The 19,700-nt window shown below is 38.9% G+C and overlaps 1 protein-coding gene across 1 annotated transcript in view; it reads right to left on the bottom strand.

Annotated features, from left to right (window-relative positions):
• Positions 1-19,695, bottom strand: part of RPS6KC1 (ribosomal protein S6 kinase C1) — a 180,031-nt gene extending 160,336 nt beyond the window's left edge. Inside the window, 2 exon segments of the mRNA XM_006172351.1 lie at positions 5,524-5,559; positions 19,591-19,695. Coding sequence (XP_006172413.1) covers positions 5,524-5,559; positions 19,591-19,695 — 141 coding nt within the window.
• Positions 19,696-19,700: the final 5 nt, after the last annotated feature.

Raw genomic sequence — 19,700 nt, 5'->3', positions numbered from 1 at the left:
GCAAAACATGTAATGGACACAAAAACAGAAAATTTTCTATTGACGATAATGTGTATGGTAAGATCTTTGACTAGACTAATAGGCAATGTGCTCACACCTGGAAAGTCCATTTAGCATGCTGTAAAAATGCGCAATAATTAAATGTCTCTTTAAAAAAATAAATTTTTTTAAATTAAAAAAAGAAAGATGAGCCAAAGTTACCTTCCAAAATAAAGTACTGGGACCAGCAGGCGGTGCTGGATTCCCATAAGGCTGACTGTGGTTCCAGTCCTGGACCCGGTAGCTTGAAAATCACACCGGGCGGGTGTGTGTGTGTGTGTGTGTGTGTGTGTGTGTGTGTGTATGTATGCCCAAAATCCCAAGAGGATAATGAAAGAGAAAGAATTGCAACATAGCCTCACCCCTGGGGGGTGATTTCTCACTTTCCCTTTCTCTGTGTCACTCACTCTCTCTCTCCTGCAAGCGCACACACTCTATGGCCAGAAAAAAAAAAAAAAAAAAAAAAATCTTCAAAAAAAAAGTATCAAATTATTAGTACTAGTACTATATTGAGAAAAGACTAATGGGAGAAATGGTGATGGGCTTATGAAAGCAATCTTACATAAGGTAAGCACATTATGAACTGGACATTACTTAAGGTTAAGCTATTATAAGCTGAATATAACAGCTATGTAAGCAAACACTATAGATCACAGAAACAAACTGGCAGATAAAATTAAGAGTGTTATCATTTTAAATAAAGGAAGAGTAACAGAAGGGCAAATTTTAAAAATTTAATTTAATCACCATTCTAGGTCAAGTATTGTGATACATAAACCAATGGATAATCTGTCAGAGCAAGAATTAGAACACCCAATATGAGAATCTGTTTCTTCACCATGCTCTCATTTATTCACTCACATTTACCTTATTCTCAACACTAGGGCTATAAAACTAAAGTACCTAAGAGCACTGCATCCATAGCTCTTTTTCTTCTTATTCCTTTAGCTTTGAAATTTCCAGAAATCTTCAAAATGGAAGAGGCCAAAAGTACATGTCTATTACATCAGCAAGTGTTGATGTTCATATTTGGAATACAAAAAGTTCCCTAAAATGCAGGCAAAAATTTTTTCTAATAAATGTTCAATTCTTTCCCATCAGAAAATTTAATTCCATAATATCTATTACATTATTAAATCAAGCCTGCATAAATTTCTTATTCATCAAAGTCAGTCTGAGAAAATGTCTCGGTAAGTCAGTGACTACTAGACACTATAAATTTAGTACCTAATTTTTCATTTAAAAACATGCCCTTAGGGGCCGGCAGGTGGTGTGGTGGTTATGGGTGTTGGACTCCCATGTGGCCGACCTTGGTTAGAGTTCCAGACCTGCCAGCTTGCCTTCTTACCTTCTCACTTTCTCTCTCTCTGTCTAGTTCTGTCCTCTCTGGTTAAATTAAAATAAGTAAATGAATAAAGTTAAATAAAATAATTATTTTTTAAAATGCCCTTAAATATTTTTTAAAGAATTATTTTATTTAACTTTATTTATTTATTTAAATTTGACCAGAAAGAAAGAAAGTGAGAAAGCAAGCCGCCAGGTATGGGACTTGAACCTCAGTCAGTCATATGAGAGTTCAGCGCCCTTAACCATCATGCCACCTATTGGCCCCAACCCTTAAATATTTTTTACATACAATAAATGTTTCCTTTTTCAATATTAACACTTAATGACATGCAAAATCTTTGGACCCCTGTATTTTCAAAAGTTGCCCAATTCGATTTACTCTCCCAATATTTAAAACATACAGAATTGAAACAGTGTGGTAGATATACGCTATGGATTACTACTCAGTCATATAAAACATTGAGACCCTGGCATCTGATAGAAAGTGGACGAATATGGCAGATCTACTGCTAAGCAAAGCAAGGCAGATGATGAGAGAACTGTTTGTCCCCACTTAATATATACCAAATGTCTGCTCTCTATGGCAGAAATTGAAAGACTAGAAGGTAGGAAAGCATGGAGAGCAACTCTGGCTACTACAGAAAGTGTGGGAGGAGGGTGGATAATGGGAAGGGGGGAGAGAGGAAATCAAGAGGGGGGGAAAAGCACAATATTTAATAGTCACGCTAGAAAATTCATTTGGTATGCTATAATGATATACAGTGATTAAATATTTTAAAAATTTTAAAAAGGAAAAAAATATTATTGAATTGTTTTTTCTTCCAACTATCATCAGTACCATTACTGTTGACAAATTTTCTTTTCCCTTTTTTCTTTCTTTTTTCATTTTTTTAATTAATTGCCAGAAGGTGCATGCACTCATCTGAGAGAGACGCGAAGAAAGGGGAAAAGCACCTCTCTGTGGGGAGTTGCCCACCACAAGTTCATCCTTGTCAAGATTTGGGGCACTCACGCACATGCACCAGCCATGTGTTTCTCAAACCACAGGGCTGGGATTTGAAGCATGGCTGGCATATAGGACATGGCTCCTGTAGCCATTAGACGATGGGGACAGCTCTCCTCTCTATTCAAGAGCCTTGATACTTTTCTGAATGTGTACCTATTTTCTAAAACTATTTTAAGAAAAGACTTAAAAGTTAAGAGATTCCTGACATGATACAATAAACTTCTATCTCAATTTTCTTTTCCCAGATTTTACCAGTGAGATATGTTATCTACAGTGAAACAGCAATAGGTTACATTTTTGAAAGGGGAGGGGCTGCAACATCATCTCTTTCTTCACCCTTCTGCAGGCTGCCGAGTTCTAGAGAACCTATTAAATGAGGGGCCTACAAAATAACTGTTGCTGACCCCCTGCAGATTCACCCATGCTCTTCTTAAAAATAAAACTTTAGATGGGACCAGCAGTTAGCATAATGGCTATGTCGCTGGACTCCCACATGTCGACTGTGGTTCGCGTCCCGGACCAGTGGTTTAAAACTCACGCAGGGCACGTGTGCGTGCGTGCCCAAGATCCCGAGAGGAGAATGGAGGAGAAGGGACTGCGGCGTGGCCACCCCCCCTGGGGGGTGATTTCTTGCTTTCTGTCTGTCTGGCGAGCGCACGCGCCCTATAGCAAAAACCTCTCCAAAAAAAATGAATAAATAAAAATAAAACTTTAGAGTAAATTTTAAAAACATAAAAAAGGGAAAGAAAGAAAGTTATGTTGTATCATTTAAAATTATTTATTTCATGTGAATATTCTTTTTAGCACTCGTAGGAAGAGAACACTGAAATCTGGTAGCATGTGTCAAGGTATATAAAGAGTAAAAAGGGCAAAATCTTTCCAGTTTTATAAGGATGGCATAGTATTAGCTCTACAGGTGAGCTAACTGTACTTCTACTAGTCCTCAACAGCCCTTGCGAATCCTTTGTGACGCCTGACATTGTAAAGCAATAAATGAAGTAGTTAACAGAAAGAAAAGGAAAAAGGAAATGGAAACAAGTAAGTGGTGAAATCCTCTCCTAAATGAGAATTCCAATGTATAAATGAAATGGGAAACTACAAAAACACAATGTCATACTTTCAAGGTTATTCAATATTTTAAGAAGCCCACCAGATAGAAGACTTTTCTTTTTTAATGTCTATCATCTCTAAAAAAGGACCATGCAATTGTCTAACTAAAGGACACTTACAAGAGTTTTCTGATGAATGGTTCACCAACCAGTTGTTATTATAAAAGAGTTTTTCCCAAAAAAGGATTAAGGAAATGGCAGAGAGTATGTTCATGGATAGGTTGGTTCAGGATTCTCCCTGGAAAAGGGGAACATCAAGCTACAAACTACAGCACAGCAATCAGACAACGCATTCAAAGGAAACATGACCCATTTTCAAGTTCAACAGAGTTGTAACTTTTAAAAGCAAACTAGTTTGGTATTGACTGTTAACTTAAAATAATTAGTAGAAATCTAAAGAATAGTTCATATTAATCAATTGACACTTAAGTAGAGAGAATAATTAATCAATGGTACAAATTACTTTCAATGGTATAAATATGTATTTTTCTTCCAAAATAAAAATATAACTATATTCTTCCTGACTGGGGGACTGCGGGTAGGGGTTGGAGCAAGATATTTTAAAACACATGAGGAAAATAGCAGGAAATCTTCCTAAAATGTGTCTTCTATTGAACTTTCTAATCATAAACAAAAATCAGACCAGACACACACAAAATGGTAATGTATAAAATTTAATCAACTAAACCTGGGGTCACACACTCAAACCAATTAGTGCCAATCACCTTAAACATATGACACAAGCCAAGTAGAGTAGTCCTCCCCTTATCTGTGATTCTACTTTCAACAATTTCAGTTAACTACAGTCAACTCTAGTACAAAAATATTAAATGAAAATCTGTACAAACAATTCCTAAGTTTTAAATTGCACACTGTTCTGAGTAGTGTGATAAAATCTCACATCATCCTGCTCCCCCTGGACCTGAATTGACCCTTTGTCCAGTGATACCCACTATGTACAGGCTACCCATCCATTAGTCACTCAGTTATCAGAATATAAACAGAATAGACAGGGTCTGGTACTCTCCAAGGTACGCCTGGAGATCTCAGAATGTATCCCCTGCAGATAAGGAGGGACAACTGCACACTGGATGTTCAATAAGGAGTAGTAGGGCCTGTGGCTAAAGGGAAAGTACATCTTCCACCTAAAGACATCCAATTTCGATTAGGGAAAACGAAAAAAAAAAACACTGTTACAGAATCAGGACTATAAATTTTCAGCATCTGTTTTAAACATTCTCATGCAAGAAACAAATCCCCAATACATGTCCTAGTCTTGGTGAAAATGACCAGGGACCAAAATGAAAGTAAGTCAAGAAAGAGTAAAAGAAGCAAGCACCAGAATAAGGATTCCAAGAGGTACTCAACATACACAAAGCAACTATAAATACAGAATTCCACAATTTTAAGCAAAAACATAAAAAACTAGTATCATTTTAGAGAGAAAGGAAAAATGCAAAAAAGAATCTGCAAAAGAACTAACTTAAAAAGTTTTCACTGAGATTAGTAAATCTTTTTTAATAAACAGATCATATAAGTAAAAAAAAAAAAAACCTATACTAAAGCAGTTTCCTACGATGTCAAAATGTCAATTCAGTATAATAGAGGAAACAGGTAGAGATCCATGATTCATCATTATAATCTATAAAATTAATACTAGTTACTAAATACTTACTGTTTATTAAACAGGCATCATGATTTTGAAATGGGTTAATAAACGTCCTTAACTAACAAGTCCTTAAATAAAGGTCCTTAAATCTTCTGTGTACAAGTTATGAGAACAATGATCACTTATTAAATAGCACTACAATTCTGCAAATTCTTACTCATTTAACTTAACATCTACTTAGTAGATCTGAAATAGGACATATCTACTTTTTGTGAGCTGAAAACAATCTTCACACAAAAATAAAAATATATAAATGGACACACATGTAATTCAGGCAAATTCCTCAATAAAGCACTTGGTTAACTGTTTAATAAATATATAAAATATAATCGTCATATGAATAAACATGTTACCTCCTGGACATCCTCTGGATTTCTTCGTGAAACAACCTAAAACAAAACACACACAGAAATATCTAATCATTACCAAAATTTAAGATTTCACAGTATTTGTATGAAAGTATTTGCTAGATTACTTTCAACGGTATTTGTATGAATAATTCATTGGCTAAAAAGAAAATAAATAGGGACTGGGGACTGGCAGGAGGTAAGGTGGTTGGGGTGTTGGATTCCCACATGGCTGAACACGGTTCAAATTCTAGACCTGGCGGCTTGCTTTTTCACTTTCCCTCTCTCTCTGGTCAAATTTAAATAATAATAAATAAATAAAATTAAATAAATATCTTTTAAAAGACAAGAAATACTATCTAAAATTCAGCTATATAATAACTTTACTATCTGAAGCACATACTAAAAACTAGGAAAAAGGCAGCTAAACAAAATCTACAAACTAAAGTTTGTGAATTACATTCATAAGAGAGTGCTTTCTACCTTCACTCTTACTTAACAATTCTAAGAAGCTTGCCCTCTTCCCAGAGTCCACATAAAAGAAACATAAAAGGCAGTTGTACCTGGGCAAAATATACAAGACATATCTGTGTTATTTCTAACAACGGTATGTGATCTGTAGTTAGATAATAAAAATTTCACTGAAAAAAAAAAAAAAACCACTATGCTCACACATACTGATATCGAGATCAATAAAAATTTCACTGGAAAAAAAAAAAAAAACCTACAATGCTCTGACATACTGAGAACTAATCGCTGGTTGGCTAATGATGAAGAAAACAAAAATAACGTAAAAAAGCATATACAAGCATTCAGGGATAAACAATCTTTCTATCAATATTTCCTGACTAAAGAGGAATAGACAAGATTCTTTCAGACTTCTCTGATTACAAAGGTTAAGAATTCAAACACAACATAGAAACATTTCCTCAAAAAATTGTTGAAAAGCTGGATGCTTAAATCATCAAATTGTATTGTAGAGTGGGAAAATCTTAAATTAAATTATATAGGTTCAACAACCCCATATAATACCATCTATGTAAATGTAAAATTAAGAACTTGAAACTCCCACAACTGCATATCTTACAAAAACAAAAAAACGGGGACCAGCAGTTAGCGTAATGGCTATGTCGCTGGACTCCCGTGTAGTCGACCGCGGTTCGAGTCCCGGACCCGGTGGCTTAAATTCACGCTGGGCGCGTGTGCGTGTGTGCCCAAGATCCCGAGAGGAGAATGGAAGAGAAGGGATTGCGGCGTGGCCACCCCTGGGGGGTGATTTCCTGCTTTCTGTCTCTCTGTCTCTGTCTATCTGTCTAGCGAGCGCATGCGCCCTATAGCAAAAACCTCTCAAAAAAAAAAATTAAAAAAAACACACATTAAACTGGCTGCCTATGGGTGGGAGGAAGTAAAAGGTCTTTCATGACCATGACAACATACTACAAACTGGAGATTAAAATCAACACAACATCACTTCTGAGGTTCGGAACAAAACCAAAAAATGCAGGATTGAAAGTCTGACAAACTTTGGTTCGAATTACAGCTCCTCCATTTATATGGTTAATCTCATCTATAAAATGGGGTATCATGATAGTACATGCCTGGCCCGGCTGCTGTGAACATCAAATAAGAACAGTACAAGAACTGCAAAGTTAAAAAGTCAACTCCCACCCCTCCCTACCAGAGCATTTAACTATTTTGAAAGGTCCTACCTAACAATTTCAGAGAGCAATGGTTTCCAATGTCTTGCCACCCCATTCTCCAACTTACAGAATATATAATTTGGTGAATTTTCTTAGCAATTTTCACTAACCTGAACAATGCGATTCAGTAGCACTTTCTACAATAATGGAAAGAAATGTTCCCTATCTGCACAACTTAGCCCCGTAGCCATTAATTGCATACATAGGCTGTTGAGCCACTGACATACAGCAATATTGACTGAGAAACTGAATTTTCAATTTTATTTCATTTAAATGAATTCAAACCCAAATATAAAAAGACACATGTAGATAGGGCTAGCAGGAGACATGGTGGTTAATGCAGCTGGATTCCCACATGGCCAACCACAGCTCAAGTCCCAGACCCAGTGGCTTGAAAATCATACTGGGCACATGTGCATGCATGCCCAAAATCCTGAGAGAATGGAAGAGAGTGGACTATAGCATGGCCATTTCCACTGGGGAGTGATTTCTCAATTTCCCTCTCTCTGTCCCTCTCTGTCTCTTTCTCACCAGCGAGCATACGTGCCCTAGAGCAAAAGTCTTAAAAAAAAAAAAAAAAAAGCCAGGGAACCAACAGTTAGCCTAATGGCTATGTTGCTAGATTCCCACGTAGTCGACCGAGGTTCACATCCCAGACCCGGTGGCTTAAAACTCACTCCGGGCACGTGTGCATGCGTGCCCAAGATCCCGAGAGGAGAATGGAGGAGAAGGGATTGCGGAGTGACCATCCCCCCTGGGGGGTGATTTCTCGCTTTTTTGCTCTATGTCTCTTGCTGTCTGGCGAGCGCACGCGCCCTATAGCGGAAACCTCTCCAAAAAAAAAAAAAAAAAAAGCCAGTTGTGGCTAATGGTTACCATATTAGACAACAAATATTTAGAATAAAAGACCAAAACAGATAACAATGACATTATTCAAATGTTTTATTTTAGCTGTTACTTTCAAATACCTGCCTGACGCACTTACATCTTTCAAAAAATATGGTATTGCACATAATTAAATGACTTAATTTTTCATCCTATAAGTTTTTCTTATATTTTCATAAAATGTACTAATGAGATGAAAAGTCATAGATAATTGAATTGATCTACTAATAATCCACCTAACTAGGGCTAGTAGGTGGTATAGTGGTTACACCTTTGAATTCTCACAGGGTCAACTGTAGTTCAAGTCCCAGACCTGGTGGCTTGAAACTCACACTGGCATATGTCCATGAAAGCCAAGATCCCGGGAAGAGGATGAAGAAGAAAGGATTGCAGTGTGGCAATCCCCCGGGAGGTGAGCACACACTCCCTTAGGCAAAATTAAATAAATAAAAATAATCCACTAAACTAAAAATAGTCAACACATGACCACTCAAAATAAGGTTATTCAGATGTATCTTACATTTTACAATTTACTTTTTTTTTTGGAGAGGTTTTTGCTATAGGGCACGTGCGCTCGCCAGAAAAACAGACAGAGACAGAGAGACAGAAAGCAGGAAATCATCCCCCAGGGGGGATGGTCACGCTGCAATCCCTTCTCCTCCACTCTCCTCTCAGGATCTTGCAGGCAGGCACATGTGCCTGGTGTGAGTTTAAGCCACCGAGTCCGGGACTCGAACTGCGGTCTACTACATGGGAGTCCAGTGACATAGCCTTTACGCCAACTGCTGGTCCCACAATTTACATTTTTTGAAAACTTTACAGATTTCCTGAATATAAAAGTACTAAAGTATCTTATTATTTTAAATAATCTTCCTTAACATGTTTAAATGATGTATTATGACAAAATAAATTATTTATTAATTTGGCCCATTAAAGTACAATAGGTCAGCCATAGTCTAGTGAGTAAGGAAACAAGATCCCACTTGGTTGACCACGGTTTGAATCCCAGCCCCAGTAGCTTGAAAAACAAGCTAAGTGCATCTGCATGTGTGCCCAGAAGCTCAACAGGATAGAGAAATAGAGGAGAAGGGATTATAATGGGACCACATCCCATTAAGAGATCTTTTTCTATCCCTCGCCCCATCTCTGCTGTCTATCTCTGACAAGTACACACACCCTCTGGCAACTAAAAAGTAAAATTATTTTATATTATTTCTCTCTCTCTCTCTTTCTCTCTCTCTCTCTCTTTCTGGCAATGTATACATGCCCTCTAGCAAACTAAAAATAATCATAATAATAAATAATAGTAATAAAATAAAAACACCCTGGCTCAGGTATTAAAAAAAAAAAAAAGGAAGTATAAGCTTTAAAAAGCTCATGGAAAATGTAGTTAACAGATAAAAATTAAAAATAAAAACTTCGGGGGCTGGCAGATAGCATGGTGGTTAAGGGTGGACTCCCACATGGCTGACCATGGTTCAAGTCCTGAACCTGGCAGCTTGCTTTCTCACTTTCTCTCTCTCTCTCTCTCTCTCTCTCAATCCTTCAATCCTTCTCTGATTATATTTATTCAATATAAATGAATAAACAAAATAATAAACTTAAATTTAAAAAAATAATTCTTAGAAAAAAGTATTTAAACTTCATTTCTCAACATAAGCTCTATCAAGTTCAAGACACTTATGGAAGCAGTGATTACATTTAGTCCATCCCTAAAGAACTGAGGCTCCTGGGAATTTAACCATGTCAATAATGTCTTTTTTTTTTTTTGTAGAGGCTTTCGCTATAGGGCACGTGCGCTCGCCAGACAGAGAAGAGAGACAGAAAGCGAGAAGTCACCGCCACGGGGGGATGGTCACGCCGCAATCCCTTCTCCTCCATTCTCCTCTCGCGATCTTGGGCACGCACGCACATGCGCCCGGCGTGAGTTTTAAGTCACCAGGTCCGGGACACGAACCGCAGTCGACTACATGGGAGTCCAGCGACATAGCCATTACGCTAACTGCTGGTTTCCGTCAATAATGTCTTTTTTACATTATTAACTGAAGAAAATTGGGATCCCTTTAGTGATCTTTTTAAGACTAGAAAACAAAAAGAAGGAGCCAAATCATAACTCTAAGATAGATGCCTAATGATTTCCCACTAAAACGCATGAAATTGCCAATTTGATGAGTTGAATGAGCAGGAGCCTTGTTGTGGTGAAGAACTCTCTGCTGAAGCTTTCCTGGGAGCATTTTTGCTAAAGCTTCAGCCAGTTTTCTGAAAACACTCTCATAACAAGCAAATGTTATTGTGCACTGGCTCTCCAAAAAGTCAACAAGCAAAATGCCTTGATCATCCCAAAAAAACTTACCATGAATTTTGCTCTTTATCAATCACAAGTACACGCATGCTCAAAATCCAAAAAGGAGAAATGGAGAAGGGATTGACTATCCCCCATGGGATGGTGCATTCTCACTTTCTCTCTCTTCCCCTCCCTGCCTCCCTCTCTGACAAGAGCACATGACCCCTGGTAAATTTTTTTAAAAAGAAAAACACACTGGGCATGTGAATGTGCATGTGTGCCCAAAATCCTGAAAAGGAGAGATGGAAGAAATGGGGATTGCAGCATGACCATGTCCCACAAGGGGTGTTTTCTCACTTTCCTTCTCTCTCTCTGTCTTTCTGTTTCTCTCCAGCAAGCTCACATACTCACTGGCAAATTTAAAAAAAATAATAATGTTCTTCATAAGATTTAAATACTAGCTACTAGAATACAAAACTACAAAAATTAATCAAATTTATTATATCTCCTACCAAAAAAAATTACCACTTTCAGATCATTTTTTAAATTATCCAAAAACAAGCCCTTCTAGAAACTGGTACAGATAAGTTGTAGGGAGCAGCCTGAATCTGAACTAACATGGTGACCTTTAGACATGCTGAAACATGATTCTGTAGGCAGTCATTTGCAGGGCAATGACTGCCATTAGCATGTGAATATGCTAGCTCCCTATGTTCTAAACTGCAAGGCAGTATTTGATTAAAGGAAGCCACATGTGTTAATAAGAATAGACCTGTGAAGATTAGAGAAAACTTACATAGAACTATGTGGCGTCATGTGTCTTCACATTTCAGTCTATTAACATCTGAAAACAACTGCCTTTGCATTCTGTTAGGTTTGATTTGGGAACAGCGGCAGAGTCAGAGGCCACAAGGATGAAAATACCAGAATCAGGTCATGGGGTTTAATAAGACCAGTATAATTTATTCTGCGAAAGCTCTTGGGTGAGGTTCCTAGGCCTGGTAAGAAGGCCTGGTCAGAAGCCAAGGGAGTCAGGGTGGGTGCTGCTTGTTCTTAAAGGGCCGTTGTCCAATAGGTGGTCACCACAGTTCTTGTCTGGCCAATGAAGTTCGCTGTTTCTGTTCAACTTTGGCAGGCACGCCAAATGCTGAAGGGTGGGAAAGTCCGTTGGTGGTGGCGGGCCAGATGCGGAAAACAGTAAAGTTTCTGCCATGTTTCTTTTCCCCTTCCCCACAGACCTTACACATTCCACTTTCCCTTTCCCCATTTTCTGCCCTTTAAAAGAATAAACCCGGAAATAGTTCAGAGCCATGACTGCTTCCATCAGAGGAGTCAGGACTACCCTATCCCCACTTTTCTTTACTTGTATGTCTTTGTGTGTTTATTTCTATGTTTATTTTCAAATCCACAGCTGCACCCCCTCAGAGTACCTGTTCATTAGGCTGAGCAGGACACAACAAAGATATTAAATACAACTGTTAAAAGTTATTTTTATGAGCAACTTGTTAGAGTCAAATCTTCTGATGACTACTTCACTATCAGCACTTGGCTACTAGTTTAAGTAACAGCAGAGCTAAGAAGATAAAGTGATAAAAATAACATTTACTGACAATACTAAATGTCAAGGTACAAATAATCAAACTTGAAAAAAAGAGAGATGCCTTTCACTGTTCAAAGATAAGACTCTCCAAATGTAGGACAGGGATAATAGTATATACAAATATGTGAGGTTAAACTATACTTACTGCACATTTCTCATTGCAGTGGTTAGGTAAGACAAATGACATATTAAGCAATATAATGCATTAAATCCTGACTTTCAAGCACCAACTTTTTAAAAATCCATATATTCATATAAATTTTAAAACTGCATTTTATTCACACACACATACACAATTGTGGCAAAAAAAAAAAAAAAATAGTACTTTGCTCACATAGGCAAAGTCCCCTTACTGAACTCAACCTCCCTCTTACCCCATCAACTGCATCTCAGCTCCACTCTCCCTTTTTCCCTGCAGAGCTGCTGGTGTCACTAGCTGGCAAGAATATTTGGGCTGGTTATCACCTGCCAGTCAGGTAGTCTGGACCCAAGAGGGAGCACCTGCATAAACCATAATTAGGCATTTTACAACATGTTTTAGTCCTATGTAGTGAAAGAACTCCCATATAAGACAAGTAACTGGTACAAATTGCAGATGTTCTACTTTTTAATAAGTTTTCATAAAAAGCATATGGAGGGGCCAGCAAGTGGCATGGTGGTTAAGGGCGCTGGACTCCCACATGACCAACTGCGGTTCAAGTCTCGGACCTAGGGGCTTGCTCTCGCTCTCGCTCTCGCTCTGTACCTCTCTGGTCAAAATTTTAAAAATAAGTAAGTAAACAAATAAAGTTAAATAAAATAATTATTTTTAAAAAATGCACATGGAAAGTGCTACGAGACTGAATATGTTTCCCCCAAAATTTTTACTTGAAATGCTAATCCCCAATGTGATGGTAGTTTGGGGGTAGGGGCTTCAGAACAAAACTAAGTCATGAAGATGGAACTCTCATGATGAGATTAGTGCCCTGATCAGAAAAAGACCGATGATGACTCTATCCATCATGAGAAGATAAAGCAAGAAGGTGGCTGTCTGCAAATCAGGAAGATTACCATGCAGAGAATCTGCTGGCACCTTGATTTTAGACTTCCCAGGCTCCAGAACTGAAGAATAAATGTCTGTTGCTAAGCTGCTGACATTACTAAGTTCATGGTGTCTTGTTATAACCCCCTAACTGACTGAGACAGTAAGGAATTGTGGCTGTCTGCATTATTAAAATCCCAAAAATCTCAAGAGAGAATAAAGAAACTTAACAAGAAGTTATTTCTAGACACTCAATAAATGCTTACCAAAGTTGTTTTTCTCACTTCACATTTACCAATGATGGCATCATTCTAAAGTAAACTATTTTCCAGTCAAGGTTCACGGAAAATCTAAATCCTTTCGTGTTAAAGAAAGTATGCACTGGGATCAGCAGTTGGTGTAAAGAGTATGTCGCTGGATTCCCATGTAGTCGACTATGGTTCAAGTCCCAGACCCAGTGGCTTAAACTCATGCCAGGCATGTGTGCATGTGTGCCCAAGATCTCCAGAGAAGAATGGAGGAGAAGGGATTGTGGCGTGGCCATCCCCCCTGGGGGATGAATCTACACATGTGTTAGAATTCACAGAACTATACAACGACAACAAAATCTATTTTCTTATATATTAATTTTTAAAATACCACTTAAAACGAAAAGTGCTGTCTCCTTCTGCCCTCCTCTCAGTTCCCAGCTACAGTCTAGACTCCATGCTATGCAGTAAGAACACATAGTTAAAAGGGTTGAGTGAACATGGTTAAGATTGCATTCACATAAACCTAGGTGGTACAGCCTACTACACACCAGGATATACAGGATAACTTCCTAGTTTCTTATGGCACAACCAAAGTATATGTGGTCCATCATTGACCAGAATAACTTTATGTGGCATATGACAGCATAACCATGCAATGGAATACCAGACAGCAATTTAAAAAAAAAAAAGAAAAGAAAAAGAAAAAAACACAGATGAATCTCAAGCAAAAATACTGAGTGGAAGAAGTCAGACTTTTTAAAAGTACATACTCCGTGATTCCTCTTATAAAATTCTACAACTTAATCTAATCTAATGTCAGAAAGTAAGCCAGTGACTCCCTAGAAACAGGGTGTAGGTAGGAGGACTGACAGTAAAGAAGCAAGAGGGGAACCAGCAGGTAGCGTGGTTAGAGTGCTGACCTCCCACATGGCTGACCACCGTTCAAGTCTCAGACCTGGCAGCTTGCTTTCTCACTTTCCCACTCTCTCTCTGGTCAAATTTTAAAATGATGATAATGATGATGAATAAAGTTAAATAAAATAATTCTTAAAAAAAAAAGAGAAGCAAGAGGAAATTTGGACAGTGAAGACTACAGTGGTGTTTGCACAGCTATATTCAATTATTAAATTGTATACTTAACTTAAAATTAGTGAATCTTAGCATATATAAAGAATATCTCGGGGACTGGCATGTGGCGTAGTGGTTAAAGCACTGGACACTCCCACATGGCCGACCATGGTTCAAGTCCCAGACCTCATGGCTTGCTTTCTCACTTTCCTCTCTCTATGTTTCTCTGGTCAAATTAAAATAAATGAATGAATAAATAAAATTGAATAAAATAATTTGAGGAAAAATAAAAAGAATACCTCAATGTAAACAAAGTAAAGTCATAAAGCAGTACTGTCTTTTAAAAATGAAAGCATGCCTGGGACGACAGGTGGCATGGTAGCTAAGGCACTAGACTCCCATATGACCAACCATAGTTTGAGTCCCAGACCTGGTAGCTTTCTCTCTCACTTGTTCTCTCTCTCTCTGGTCAAATGAAAAAAAAAAAAGAAAAGAAAGGAAAAGATGATGAATAAAATAAAATAAAACAATTTGTTAAAAAGTAAGTAAATAAAGCAATGCCAGGGAAGCTGATGGCATGATAGTTAAGGTGGTGGGATCCCCAGGCCAACTGTGTGATTTGAGTCCTGGACCCAACATCTTGAAAAAAACAGGGCACATGATGAGTATGCATGCCCAAAATCCCAAGAGGAGAAGGAACTGCAGCGTGGCCATCCCCTCTAGGGAGTGCTTTCTCACCTCTTTCTCTCTTTCTCTCTCTCTTCAGTAAGTGCACGTGCCCTATAATAATTTTTTTAAAAAAAGGAAGAAGAAGAAGAAACGCACGCCTTTTGCTTTCTATACTCAAGGAAAGAATATAGGTAAGAATTACCATTCACTTACTGTTGCTAAGAAATCTATATCATAATATGGGAATTTTGAAACTTAGCATGATGGAACAACCAAAACACTGCTGAGCTTCTTTTATATCTACGTCTCCTCTAATGAAAGAATCAAAGGCAACCAAAGAACCAAAAGATGTTCACAAAAGGATTGACCAATTCTGAGTAGAAGTATTTATCCTGGGCCTGCCAGTGGCACGGTGGTTAAGGCAGCTGGATTCCACATGGCCAACTGCGTGGTTCAAGTCCAGGACCCAGTGGCTTAAAAATCATGCCCCATGCGTGTGCACATGTGTGCGAGATCCCAAGAAGAGAATGGACAGAAGGGATTACAGTGTGGCCATCCCCCTAGGGAGTGCTTTCTCACTCTCTATCTGGTGACCGCATGTACTCTAAAGCCAAAACTACAATAATAATAATAAAAGGCGTACTTATTCTAAATAAAAAAAAAAGAAAAAGCAACACAAAATTTAATTAGAGACTGTTAGCATGCTTGTAACTAGTCACAAGGTTATCTAAGCCTGCCAGATTCCAGAGAACTGCAAAAAAAGTACAAAGAAGATTTAAGAAGATAAAAGAGCTCTTCTGCTATCCAAAATTTAACACTGACACTTCTAAAAATTCTACTTCTTCTCCCACACAAATAGGCCTGCAAGGATCAAGAATACAGAAAATTGACCCTTAAAGCTAGAATCGCATCAGTAGTAGGACAAACATGTGGAAAACATTCCTAATTTTTAGCACACAAAGTTCTCTCAGGGGATCAGTAACTACCAGCTGGATCCCCTTGAGGAAAGATGTTTTCCTCCTGAAGTCCCCCCAAAAAATAAATACCTTTTTGTTTTATAAAACTGAACAGTATTTTTAAAGCATGTCTCCATAGTGACCCTCAAACACAAAATTTAAAAATATATATATATAACATAAGCAATAAATGAGGACATAAATGTTACAGGGAGAACAAGGGCAGTGTAAGTAATTTTTTAATTAAAATAACCACAGCAAAATATATTATGTGTATTGTATGGAGTTGGCTAGTTCTAAGACAACGTGCTACTTTATCTTCTCCTTTACATTGTCATAAAAGTTAGTTCAACAAATACTTCACAGCTTAAGATACTTAGGACCTGAATCTGGATAACAGTTCCTTTTGTAAAGTAAGAATGCAAGTAATTATGATACTCACTGCTTCTTACTGAAGTTTCAAACACTTTCTACCACTAAATATTTTTTTAAAATAATTTATTTTTATTTATTTTTTTTTTTTTTTAACGCAAAGAGAGGAAGAAAGAGGAAGGGAAAGCAAGAAAGCAAGCCAGCAGATCCAGGACTCTTAACTGTGGTCGACCCTGTGGGAGTCCAGTGCCCCAACCACCACAACATCTGCCGGCCCTACACCTCTAGATCTTTGAGAGATCCACTCCATGTACCTTTTTTTTTTTTTTTTTTTTGAGAGGTTTTCACTATAGGGCACGTGCGCTCGCCAGACAGACAGAGAGAGACATAGAGACAGAAAGCAAGAAATCACACCCCAGGGGGGGATGGCCACACCGCAATCCCTTCTCCTCTATTCTCCTCTCGGGATCTTGGGCACGCACGCACACGCGCCCAGCGTGAGTTTCAAGCCACCAGGTCCGGGACATGAACCACGGTCGACTACGTGGGAATCCGGCGACATAGCCATTACACTAACTGCTGGTTCCCCACTCCATGTACCTTTGAAGCCTTTTCTGGATTCTTCCCATCTTTCTTCCTATCTTATTTGGTGTGCATTCTCTGATCCCTCGAGCCAGAAGCAATCTGTCTATAAATGCCCACAGCTCGCTTTTATAGTCTCTTATAGCACTGAACACTTTCTATCTTATGCAATATTACACATTTTGTTTTGAGAGATTTTGGCCATAGGGCACGTATGCTCACCAAAGAGACAGAGAGAGACAGACAGAAAGCAAGCAATCACCCCCAGTAGGGATGGTCATGCTGCACTCTCTCCCCCTGCATTCCCCTCTCAGGGTTTTGGGCATGCACATACCCATTATGAGTTTCAAGTCCTGGGTCCAGGACCCGAACCATGGTCAGCTTGGTAGGAGTCCAGTGCCCCAACCACACCACCTGCTGGCCCCAGAATTATACATTTTTAAGTACAGTAAGCTCTCTCCTACTAAGAGTGTCCTTGAAAAGAAGGTCCATGCTTTATTCAGACTTGTATCCCTTCTAGTACTTAGTGCTTGGAACTAAACATTTATTGGAACTAAACATTTATTGGGTGTTCTGCCTAGAATGGTGAGGACATTCAACAATGCTTTTTAGGCACTGTGTGCCCTAGTCCATATTAAGAGGAAACAAGTATCAATGATAGAGACAGGCCAAAATCCACTATGAGGCACAGATCAGTAAGCATTAATACAATGTAACAGTGCTGTTAACATCAGTAATAATGGATAAACAAGATGTTGTGAGGAAACTATTACATATGCTGAAAATCATTCTGATTTCTTAAATTTCATGTTAGAAACTAAGTCTTAATTCAAGGACTAAAAACATTTCAATGAGGGCCCTTTAATCTCTCAAAATTTCTTATACAACCTGAAACTAGCAATCATATAAAGGCTTCACTTGTAATCAGAAAGCAGCAAGTTTCCCGGTATTGCTACAGTTTCTGCAGTAACCAGGCCTGGTCTTCTTATCTTTAAATCAATTTACTCATCTCATCTTGACACAGTTGTCTAAATTGTGCACCATTACCAAGCACCACTGCCTCATGCCTCAACATGTGCTTATCTAAATCTACTTAACCTTTAAAGTTCTCCCCAGGCCAACTTCCTGAGCTCTCCAGCATATATGGTTCTACATCCTCTAGTATGCTGTACTAGTACTACTAAATTTGTACCTCTCGGGTCTGGCTGGATCCCAGATGGCCCACTGTGTGGTTACAGTTCTAGACTGAGCAGTTTGAAAAACACAGCGACCCACCTAATGTGATCAAAATGTCAACAGAAGGAAGAAATGGAAAAGGGATTGTGGCATGATCATGCCCCAAGGTGGGTGATTTCTCACTTTCCCTTTCTTTCTCTGTCTCTCTGGCAAAATGTATGTATATATGTATGTATTAGTAAGTATGTATGTATTAAGAGGTTTTTTGCCTTGGCATGTGTGTGGTTAAGGGGGGTGAGGGAGGTGGTAAGCAAGGACCATGACAGAGAATGTGAGAAGTCACTCTCCAGAGGGGACGGCCACACCATAATTCCTTCTCCATTCTCCTCCTGGAATCTTGGGCACACACATGTGCCCCACCTGATACACGCCACCAGGTCCAGGACTTGAAACCCAGTGGGCCATGTGCTAGTCCAGCGATGTAACCACCATGCCATCTGCTGGCCCCATCTCTGTCAAAATTTAAAAAAACAAAAAAACAAAAAAACCCTCTCTTCTTTAAAAATTAATGATAATGATAAGGTGAACTACTGTTAACCTTTTATGTAATTTAGATTAAGCAGAATCAGTTTTCAAATCCCAGATCTGCTTAGTGTCTTGCAATATAAAGCTGTGCAAGTTACTAAACTTTCATGAATCTCAATTTCCTCATTAAAATCAGGATTAAACTGGGTAATGCGTACAAAATGCCTACTACACACATATGCATTCACACATAAATTAAATGCATGTATATTTATTTTATCGTTCCTATTTTCCTAGACAGGAGACACATATTCTCTTTAAAACTCAAGACAAGAGCAATGGAACATAAGCAAACTGGGTACTAAACGCCGGATCAAATCACTGATGTCACAACTTTTAAATGCGCTAAGGCAACTCATACAAGACACCCTCCGCCAATTTTCTCATACTACGGAAAATCTTGAAATACTCGGAGGCAAAGACAGACCAGACACAGAGATCCTAGGCTGGTGGCCTAACTGGTACCTTTCCCGAGTCCATCTGCCTCAGAGCAAACCTGACGCTTACTAAAAAGTCAGGAGCTGAAATAGCTTCTTACTATTACATAAGCCAAACAATACATAAATTAACTTTTTTTTTAGGCTGCGTGATCCCTCTAGAGAAGACATAATCACTTCCGCAAAATTTGGGATTCGGACCAGAAAGTCCAAATGGGATAAGGGCTGAGTCATCAATTTAAAATCAACCACCAACTGCCCCACCCTGAATAGGGCTCCACCGCAACCAACTCCCGCGGAGCGCCAGGCACCCTGCACTCTGCCACTACCGTAGTCCACCGGCGACGCGTGTCCTGCCACCGGGCGGGCGCGCCTCGTCCCACCCTCGCTCTGACCCAGGATGACAGTGACCCGCACACTGGGGTCCTCAGCCCAGAGCCTCAGGTCCCAATCTAGACTCCGATCCACGCCTGACACCGGCACTTACCCGGGCGGTGACCTTATACACCGTGTATCCCCTGGGGTGTCGCTGGGGCTCTGTGACAGTGTAGAAACGGGCCAGATCGCCACCCCGCTCCCGGGGAGAGGTCATCCTTC

The sequence above is a fragment of the Tupaia chinensis genome, unplaced genomic scaffold, assembly GCF_000334495.1.
Source record: "Tupaia chinensis unplaced genomic scaffold, TupChi_1.0 Scaffold142846_1, whole genome shotgun sequence".
Taxonomy (NCBI): domain Eukaryota; kingdom Metazoa; phylum Chordata; class Mammalia; order Scandentia; family Tupaiidae; genus Tupaia; species Tupaia belangeri.
The sequence above is the reverse complement of the archived record's forward strand: the minus strand, read 5'-3'. Positions and strand labels throughout refer to the sequence as shown.